This window comes from Schistocerca piceifrons, chromosome 1 (genome assembly GCF_021461385.2).
Source record: "Schistocerca piceifrons isolate TAMUIC-IGC-003096 chromosome 1, iqSchPice1.1, whole genome shotgun sequence".
Classification (NCBI taxonomy): domain Eukaryota; kingdom Metazoa; phylum Arthropoda; class Insecta; order Orthoptera; family Acrididae; genus Schistocerca; species Schistocerca piceifrons.
The window spans coordinates 665,775,319-665,786,112 of record NC_060138.1 but is presented as its reverse complement, the minus strand read 5'-3'; the positions used below and the strand labels follow the sequence as shown (position 1 = coordinate 665,786,112).

At 40.7% G+C, this 10,794-nt stretch overlaps 1 protein-coding gene across 8 annotated transcripts in view; it reads left to right on the top strand.

Moving 5' to 3' along the window:
- The first annotated feature begins 1,392 nt into the window (after window positions 1-1,392).
- The window catches only part of LOC124805641 (serrate RNA effector molecule homolog), a 207,106-nt gene continuing 197,704 nt past the window's right edge, over window positions 1,393-10,794 (top strand). For 7 of the 8 annotated variants that reach the window (XM_047266240.1, XM_047266225.1, XM_047266253.1 and 4 more), the window contains exons 1-2: window positions 1,393-1,519; window positions 2,388-2,527. In XM_047266240.1, the coding sequence (XP_047122196.1) occupies window positions 2,391-2,527 (137 nt within the window). In that variant the 5' untranslated portion in view covers window positions 1,393-1,519; window positions 2,388-2,390. Of the gene's footprint in view, window positions 1,520-1,566; window positions 1,706-2,387; window positions 2,528-10,794 lie in introns of those variants that run through there. The other variant, XM_047266217.1, reaches the window with a different exon arrangement.

The window sequence follows — 10,794 nt, the reverse complement described above, 5'->3', positions numbered from 1 at the left end:
GTTCTTGCCGGCCGGTGTGGCTGAGCGGTTCTAGGCGCTTCAGTCTGGAACCGCTACGGTTGCAGGTTCGAATCCTGCCTCTGGCATGGATGTGTGTGATGTCCTTAGGTTAGTTGGGTTTAAGTAGTTCTAAGTTCTAGGGGACTGATGACCTCAGATGTTAAGTCCCATAGTGCTCAGAGCCATTTGAACCATTTTTTTCTTCTGTTCTAACGTTTCATCCAAAACTGCGCTTGGCGTCTTCAGAGGCGCGGCTCCTCCGCTGAGTCTTGCTAAATACCCAAAAAGGTTTATCAGTAGCAATGACTTGTCTTTGCCATGGCCGTGATTTGGCGTTTGTCCTGCATTCAAAGCTGATGTGAAGATTTACAGAACTTTGCCAAAATAGAGTCCCTTTCTTATACACTCCTTAACGAATCCGCCAGCGTGACCAGAAGAGTAGTTTTTTGAGTAATAGTGTTATTAGTGGCATAAGTTCAATAAGCATTTATAAAATTTATTTCCTGTTTCTTTCCTCTGAGTATTATTAATTGCTCCTTCTTGCACAATTTTCTGTGAGCATCAGGCCAGTTACATTTAAACTACTCACAATGCTCATACTTCGTGAAGGAAAGATGCCTACGGGTGCGAAGGATAGACAACAACTGTTCTATGTAGGCGGCTGAAGCTGCTTTTCCGGGTCTTCCAGTCAATAATGACATACGACTTTAATTTCAGCAATCCCTTCACCACCTACCTGCTGCTAAAAATCTTCAAGTTGCATCTATCAATTTACTGCGCATGACAAGTCTTTTTGTTTTACTTCCTGTTTTTCTGTTGCGGGATTAGTAGCTCCCAGTTTTTTATACTCATGTGAATAACGTTTTCAGTACGGTACGATGTATAAAATACCAGACAGACAGTAATGTTGAATTTGCAAATAAAATAAAATTCTTCTTCTTGGCAGTTCCACCCAGTCCGTAGAATAATTTGAATTTGTATGATGTGTAAAAGATAGGCATATCGGGTAGGAATTACTAACCTTTGTATTTTTATAATGTGTCAAAGGTAGGCATATTGGGAGGAATTATTAATACACACATCAGCATTGAATAAAAGAAATATGAATGTGAAATGTGAATGTAAAATGACTCGATCAACAACATTACGATGAATCCTACAAATGATCCATGGAACATGAAACTGAATCAACCTGCCAGACCCACTGCCTCTTACGCGATCCATAGTTTATGATGCGAAATCTCACGGGAAATTTCTAATTCAGATCTCGACCTCTGTTTTCTGTATAATTACAATAAGCGATAAGGTGACTGTAATTTTTTTTAACAATAGAATAGCCGGTAAAAGTCAATTGATAGAAGTGCTGGATATATTGGATGTACGGCATTGAAACGGTTTTTCGTTACGTGAATTCCGATTGGTTGACTGCGTGCGTCGAGTGGAGCCCGACGGGAGAATATTGTAATATCTGTGCAGCGAAAACTTCTAATGTGGTTGTTGTAATTGAGTTAGAAACTAGGTGAGTTATGTTTGTAAATACGAACTTAAAAGTTGTCTTAGTGAACTGAATTTATTGTAGTGAGTTGAAGTGACTTTGATATGTGAAAAATTTGCGTCTGGGGAGTGGAGTGCTGCTTATTTTAAGAACCACACGCGGTGTAGTTTACAGTGAATAACGCGGCTTACATTCAGCTGTTGGAAAGTTGTAAGTTGTCAGAAATTATTTGTATTCTACGGTCATATTTGTCGCCTGTAGTAGGAGTAGGCCTTACACAATTTAAAATAACATACCAATACCCGCTGTAATTGTTTATACGGTAATGCACAATATCTAGACAGTGTGCCGACCATTATTCCTCACGTAGTAGTAAGAAGCTTTGTGAAAGGTGAAAAGTGACCAAGAGATTTCGTTGGTTGGAATACATTAGGTACATGCAAAATTCTTTTTTCATAATGGTAGGCCTATTCAATTATAGTGAAAATAAAGCGTCGTACAGTCGCAATGTTTTTCATACTTGCAGCCATAGATCTCTTAGGGGAGGGATGTGTGGGCAGAAAGAGTGAGCGACAGAATGGAGACTGATAATATAGTTGTCCTGCAATATACTGCTAAGATGAACGTAGAGTCTTGTTGGAATAGGGTTGATACAGTGACTTTCGGATATGAAATTCTTAATAGTATTTCCTTACTAGTAAATAATAGTGATGTTCATGCCCAAACACCACTCTGGGATGCACACTCTTTTGTTATTTTATCATCTAGTAGATGAACTAAGTTTGGTCTTTCTGCTACTTTTTCTGATCATATACTTTGGGTATGTCTGTTGTTTCAGTGTGTACTTTTCATTTAATGTTGCCTATGTAAAATTGTCTGATATGTATTTTAGAACATGGGTGACAGCGATGACGAGTATGATCGAAAGCGTAGGGACAAATTTCGTGGTGAAAGAACAGAATCGTACCAGAGAGGTGAGGGTCGCCGTGGGGGTGGCAGTGAAGATAGACGGAGGGACGATTGGATTGAAAGGTATGATTTTCAGTCTTAAATGTGTCACACAGACGATTTATCTTGAGTAACTTGGCTTTTGTTCAGTTTGTAGTGTTGCAACATAATTACTATTGTGTTTAATTTTGCACATGAAAAGATATGTTGCAGTAGTGAATACACTAGCAGAATTGGATGTGTTACTTCTATGATATGAGTGTAAGTAAAGCTTACATACATATGTGATTTGTTAGCCAGTCACTGTCATAAGATTTTGGATAAATATAATACAATCTTTATATTAAATTTCTGTTAAATGTGTATATGGCTGTTGAACATGAGCAGTGTTATGCTTTGTAGTCATATATGTTGGTTGTTATTTATTAGTTACAGTGTATTTCATAAGCATAGTTGTCATAAGACTATTCTTAATTGGAAAAGATTTTGAAAAGTTTTGACTTTGATTTGAAGTAATTACTAGCTTGCTAAATTTAAGCAAGTTATAATAGGCTGGTCATACAAACTCTGGTCTTGAATTCACTGATCTTTTGATTCTAATTGACCTCACACCATTAGGTCAGGGGTGAAAGGAAACTGAAATTTATAAGAGTGAACTGGATATGGATTTTCTAGACCAATGCTGTTCTGTGATGTCTGAATATTTTAAAGAATGATTATAATAGTCTTGACAATTACTCCAAGCTAGCCGAGTGGTTCTAGGCGCTTCAGTTTGGAACTGCGCGACCGCTATGATCGCAGGTTCAAATCCTGTCTCGGGCATGGGTGAGTGTGATGTCCTTAGGTTTAAGTAGTTCTAAGTTCTAGGGGACTGATGACCTCAGCTGTTAAGTCTCATAGTGCGCAGAGCCATTTGAACCATTTTGAATTACTCCAAGTAACATATTAAACATTCCAAAATATACAATTTTTGATTGGAATGTATTAAATAACATTACATTAGAGGTAGTAGGTAACATGCTTCTTGCTATACATAAACAGAAAAATATGACTCTCTCATGGGCATCAATGGAATTTTGAAAAAAGATTGAAATTCAGTCTCCACATTTATGGCGAGCTGGTTGTGGCCAAATAGCTAAAATGTCATGTTCCCATAAACACGAGATATGTCATATCGCCGTGTTTGGAATATCTTCTTAATTCTGTCCACAGTTTTGAGGATCTTAACTTTGATTTCCTGGTTCTTTATCCCTTGCACCACAGCTACATGGATGTAACACATCAATAGAGGCGTCCAATCCCACCCGTTGGCTTTGACCCATCACGTAAGGGTGTTGTGTTGTGTGACATCATGATGGCGCGGAGTTTAGTTTATGAGTGTGTTGTGTTTGTTGAGGTCTTGTTGCAGTTGGTGGTGTCCTCTGGTGGTGTATCGGGTTCATCTGGGTGTCAGTGTTTGAAGTCTGCATTTGTCGGTCTTGACTCTTATAGGAGAATGGAAATTAGTTTGAGTGAGTTAAGAATTAAGTTTCCGTCGTGTTTATGTTATTGCAGTGTTGTTTGAAGATATTGGTTTGCTGTTTGTCACGCGGTAAGTCGTTTAATTCAATTTGTGGCTTCTTTTGTTAGGTATGGATATGACTTCTAAGTTTAATGGTGCTCGTCTGCGGGCTGAAATGGTGGACAACATGTTGTCCATCATTAAGTTTCTGCAACTTTTTGGGCTTGTGATGGAGATAGTGAAAGGCGGCGTATGCAAGCAGAATAGGCGAGTTGGGTTTTAGTGTGTAGCGCCGGAACTTTTTTATGGTAAGTAGTCGTTTTTTTAGGTCTATTGTTCGCGTGTTACGATGTTCGGTGGTGTTTGTGTGTTGTTGGGTCGCTGTTATTTACTGCATGTGTTGGTGGTTGATGTTTTGGTATCTGCACTTGTGGTTGATTTATGTATCTTAGGGTGAAGTACTCGATTTCAATTTTTTGGTATCGTGAGTTGTATTTGAGCTGCATAGGTGATGAGAAGTGTTTGATTCCAATGTGTCGTCGTAGCTGTGTGTCTCTTGGTATCGTTAGTTGCTGTTGATCTATATAGATCAAGGGAAGTGTCCAATTCCAATTTTGTTGTTTTAGGTGTTGGTTTTGTGGTATCGATAGATGCGGTGTGAGTATAATTTTTGGAGTAGTTGGTTTTCATTTTGTGGTATCGACAACTGCGGTTGAGCTATGTAGATGAAGCGAAGTAACCAATTCCTGTTGATATTGTAAGTGTAGCGGAACTTGGGAATTTTGTGATGTTTTTATGTCGTCGTTTTGTGTGGTTTGGGATTGTGGTGTGTGTCTGTATGTGTTTATATCTAGTTTGTCCCCACCCAAAAACCCCCAATTTCTCATGCTGGTCCTGTTAGTTTGATTGTGTTTTTGGAGAGAGATGTGTGTGTTGGTTTTATATGTATTTTCATGTTTGTTGTCATTTATGTAATGACGTCATAGACGCTGTATTGGAAACAGTGAGAATGGTCGTTTCTGCTCTATTGGTGATGTCATGGGTCAAAGCAGACGGATGGAATCTGACGCTTCTGTATTCCCGATGTAACTGACAGATTTTCTCTTCCCAGAAGAAACTCTTGACTAGTACATATGCTCTGGTATGAATTGAAGATTTGAGTTGGGATAGAATAATCAGCCTGATTCTGATATCTTCACCAGACACTTCAGCATCTTCTGTTAATCATAAAGCACTGGCAGCTGCTTCTCATCTTCACTGTTGTCTCTCAGTTGTATTTTTCTCTTTCTATTGGTGTTATACTTCCTTTTTCCATTTTTCTTCTCTTTGGCTTTATTCATCTGAAATAAAATTGTTTAATTTGTCCATACTGAGGCTTTTGCAAATGTGGGTGGATTGACCTTCCTTACAGTGTAATTCGATGTTTTGCAGAACAAATTTACAAGGCTAATAGGAATGAAAATGGACTTGTCTTGGATACTTTGCTTTTGTGGTGAGAAATGAAATTGTGTCCTTACAGCCAAGATACCGTCTTGCTCTATGGCGCGAACTACTACATAGGCTAGGCTTACATTATAAAGAGCTGTAGGACTTGAATCTGATTGGGGAAAGGGTAATGTGCCCGGCAAATTAATGGATGAAGTGCTGGGAGAGGTAGGGCTTGGGTCTGAGGAGAACATCTGTATCGTTGCAAGTCCTTAATATCAAATAAATCTTCTGAAAAAACTTCAAAGTTAATTGGAAAAATCGCAGTGGTAAGGAATCTCCATGTAATGTTCTCCGATGTTAATGCAGTTGACCAAATCTAACCAAGAAGTTTAGCAAATTAATTTTTGTGCAAACAGCACACTGTTTTAGCTCTTTGCTCTGCACTGAATTTCGCAAGATTTATTTATTGAAGGGTTGTTGTCTGTCAGGCCAAGGACTCGGCAAGTGCACTTAATGAATGTCATTTTGTACAGCTGTATCCACTAATTGCAGACTGACATGTCCATCAAATATCAAAATAGCAGTTCTGGGTAATTAGTGGTTTGCTTTATAAATTTTTTTCTTTGTGAGGTATAAAAACCATAGTGAACCACTGGTAAGACTGGAGCTCCTCCAGCCATCCATTTGTTTAAAGCAGCATAAAATGTCCCTGGGTAGGTATTTTGCAGATTTCATCAACATTGAACTTCACCACTGTTGTGTATGATCTATGGTGGCAAGTAAGTGTCATCTGCAGCAACACAGGCTAAAACAGCTGTTCATTGCCTACGTGATCCAGCAGACAATTCAGTGGCTTTACCTTTTTCTCCAAGAACTCGTACCGTAGTTGGGTCACTGCCAAACCCAGACTCGTCACCCAAGTTATTCAGTTCAATATTATCAAAAGGATGGATTGCTACTCATCATATAGTCGCTGCCTGCTGAGGCCAGAATGTGAGTAGCAGCATGTGTTGGCAGTAGCAGTCTGGGTGGTGAGGGTAAGGAGGAGGCTGGGAAGGGATAGCAGGGTAGATGTGGGAGGCCGTAAAATACTGCTTGTGGGAGTATACAGAGAAGAGGTGGGGAGATGTTAGGGCAGCTAGATGCAGTCAGGAGGGTAGACAGAGGGCGGGGCGGGGGGCAGCAGAAAAGTAAAAAGACTGTGGGTGTGTTGGTGGATTATAGAGCTGTGTAGTGCTGGAATGGGAACAGGGAAGCAGATAGGTGGGTAAAGGACAGTGGCTAACAAAGGTTGAGGCCAGGAAGGTTATGGGAACGTAGTATTTAGTGTAGGGAGAGTTCCCACCTGTGCAATTCGGAAAAGGTGGTGTTGGTGGGAAGGATCCTGATGGCACAGGCTGTGAAGCAGTAATTGAAATGAAGAATGTCGTGTTGGGCAGCATGCTCAGAAACTGGGTGGTCAACTATTTCTGGGGAGAGAATTTGTCAGTGGCCATTCATGCAGGCAGCTCATTGGTTGTCACATCCACATAGAATGCAGCACAGTGGTTGCGGCTTAGCTTGTAGATCACATGACTGGTGTCGGGTTGCCCTGCCTCTGATGGGGTATGTGACGTTTGTGACCAGACTGGAGTAAGTGGTGATGGGAAGGTGTATGGGGCAGGTCTTGCATCTAGGTCTGTTACAGAGATATGAACCATGAGGCAAAGGGTTGGGAGCAGGAGTTGTGTGGGGATGGGCGAGGATATTGTGTAGGTTTGGTGGGGTGGGGGGGGGAAGTGGAATGGTGGGGGGGGGGGGGGAGTGGAATACCACTGTGGGAGGGATGGGGAGGATAGTGGGTAGGACATTTCTCAGTTCAAGGCATGAAAAGTAGTAGAGACCCTGGCAGAAAATGTGATTCAGTTGCTCCAGTCTGAGGAGAATGCTCCTATGTGGCTGAACAGTAGGACATTGCGTGGTGGGGGTTGACTGGAGAGATAAGGCATAAAGGGATAAACTACAAATGGATCTCAAGAATTCTTTTGGAACTTCTGAAGGGTCTCAGGTTTCTTCAGAGAAGTAATGGGGTTGGGTTTCATAAAGGCCTGATACCAATCCGCTCCAAGATTGCCATTCTTAAATGGTGTTTTCAGTTTGTTGTACAAACAACTTAAATTCTTCTTTGTGTGTGGATATTCCATTTCTGCACGAGCAATTAATCAGTTAGCCTGTGTAGCTTTAATATGTGGAGGAAGAGTTTGTGGATGCCGGGGACCTGGCTTATGCAGTGGTACCTTTCAACCACAAGAAAAAATTGGAATAAAATTGTGCACATCCTGTATAAAGCACCAGATTGAATTTCTTCTTTTTATTTTTTACTGTGAACTGGGAGAAAAATAATTCGGTGATATGTGACCAATTTTCGGGGCACCATAAGTTGCTTCTTTTTCCATATATGTTATAACTTCATTTAAAGCATCACCCACAACCCTTGACATATCATTCACAGTATAACTGTAAGCTTTTTAATGGGGGTCCTTGGCATTTTCCAAAACTTAATGTGTAAAAAATCAATGTGTTTCATTCTCCACTCCGTATTTGCACCTAATTGCCACACTAAGTAATTTATTTGCGAGGAAACACTAAACATGCAGTGGTTCTTATCTGGTTTGAAATTAAGTAATTGTCATTGGTATAATCTTGTTTTGGAATGATAAAATAATTTGATAAATCATAAATCTGTTGAACTTGCCAATAATTCCAGGAGGAAAATACAATTTTCTTCCTTCAGAAATCTGTAGCTAACGAACTTGTACAAATATCGAAACCTCAGCAATTAACAAAATCCATCAATAAAAAATAGAGGGAAGTGATATCAGAATAGAAAAGTTGTGAGTGAAAACAATGCTGCCAACAGTTACAGCAAACATCTCTCGAGCATAATTTTGTACCTGATGTTTCAAATTATGCCTACTGTACAAATAGCCCACCTGACCATAATAGTCTAGTCTAGTATTCCTGCTTTTAAAACCAAAATCCAAATCTGGATCTTCTGGTTTGAAAAATCTTCATATATTACCAGTGTTGCAAGATTGAGTGGAATATAGTTGAAATGGACTCACTGTTAGATGGTAGCATGATTGCGTGTCATAACCATACTAGAGAAAGACCTTGGTGCTGTGGACTTTGCATGCAGTTGTAGTAAAGTATCAAATTAGTATCTTGTATTTTTGGAGTCCTTTCATAACAATATGGTTTTGGCGAACCATTGTGTTTTTTCACAGTCATACAAACCAGTGATGCTATGTACTACAGCTTCAGAACTACATTGTACTCACAGTGTGTTAAAGTATTCATATTTTGAAATCTGAATTCATCTGTTGATGATATTGTCTTTGATGGGTTGTTACATCCGAATTTTCCTTGAATTCTCTACGCAAATAAGACCACAATACTGTAATGTTTAATGTACCCCAAAACAAGGATTAATTATGATATTCAGATGGTTTCATGTTTGAAGAGCTGTTGAAATAATCTGAAGTAATTGCTAGGCAGTTTTTAAGGTTTATGTAAGCTGTCGGTACATGGGATGAGGCAGCTGTGCACGCAGACGGGATATCGAGTGTCAAGAGACACAGTGCTGTTGCACACGGGGCAAGCTGGTTAAGGTTATTTTGTGCTCTCAGTGCTGTCCAGTGTCCTCGTAACAAGCTCAGTAGAATTCAAGGTGTTATTTTCTGTTGGGATCTAATGCTACGAACTGCTGAAGAGCTGCATACTAATCTGGTGCGGCATGGAGTCCAGTTTGTTCACCACGTCCAGAGGGGACTTGAGGATAATAGAGTGGGCACTGGAGCTTGTATCCTAGTCTTCAAAGGCAACTTTTCCCTGAAAAGGTTAAGGTCATGGTTTATAAGTGTGATGGCAGTCCTTATTTTCCTCCTCTGATGTGTTTTAAATGCCAAAGGTTTGGACACACATCCTCTCACTGTTGTAATGAGACTATCTGTGGGGCATGTGGATGGCTGTCCCATGAGGGCAGCCATTGTGACCAACTCCTCAGTTTGTCAACTGTCCAGAACCGCACCCTCTTCGTTCACCGCAGTGCTTGGTGTTCAAGAGGGAGAAGAAAATTGAAGAGTATATAATACTTGACCACCTGTCATATCAAGAAGCAAAGAAAAGGTTTGAAAGACTGTATCTGACTGGTATGGTCTCAAATTTTGTGACTGTTGTGTCACAGTCCATCTCTCACGCAGGTACAAGCTCTTGCATGCACCTCCTACTCCTGGCGATATTCCAGGGGCTGTCATACCATTGGTGGAGGGGATGCCAGCTCTTTTGCCCCGTGCACTTATACCCCCATTGATTTCCACACCATTGGTCCGGCCAGAGATGCCTATTCACTCTTTGGTGTCATCAGGGATGGCTGAATAGAAGTATGATCCTCTTCGTTCTTGGAAGACAGTGGGGAAATCTTCACAGAAATTGAAGTCTCACAAGGATAAGGTTATGTAGGAAGATAAACTACTTTCCGAAGCTTCAGATGTTACGCTTCCCAAAGAGGTTGAGCCTATGCACATTGATGATGGATTACACTATCATCGACTACGACCTGTTAGTGAAGTAATCACACCTATCTTTTCCATTTGCCACTTTCTCAGACCTGACTCCAATGCTCTTCAAATGAAACTGTAATGGCTATTATCACCATCTGGCTGAACTCCATCGTTTAATGGCTACTTACCATTTAATCGGTATAGCACCTCAGGAAATGTGGTTTACAGCAATACACCTCCCTGCTCTGAAAACAAGAAACCTTGCTGTACCAATCATGTTAATATCGAGAGAGCCTGTCGTGGGGTCTTTACCCTCTTATGCTGTGATGCTTCCAGTGAGCAGGTGCTCTGTACCACTGCACTAGAGGCCATGGCCATTAGTGTCCACACGTCAGTTCGGATGACAATATGTAATGTTTATCTACACCCTGGTGGACCTTTCCAGTATCATGAGCTGTCATATTTAATGGAACAGCTACCTTCCCCCTTCCTCTTATTTGGGGGATTTTAATGCCATAATCCTCTGTGAGGCGGCTACTAAGTCTCGCAGAGGCTGGGCACTATATCACCTCCTTTCAGAATTGGACGTCTGCGTACTCAACACTGGAGGTGCAACAAATTTATTATGGCCCACGAAACATACTCAACTATTGATCACACAGTTTGCAGCCCGAGTATCTTATCCGTGATTCAGTGGCACGTCCATGACGATCTTTGTGACTGCAACCATTTTCCTATTGTTCTCTCCCTCTCCACTCATACATCTGGAACACACTCCACATTGGTCACTTCAGAAAGCTGACAGGCAGGCTTTCTCCTCTACAACCTCTGTTGCAGCCAGTCACGTGATGGATATCGACAAAGCAGTACGGGATATTATT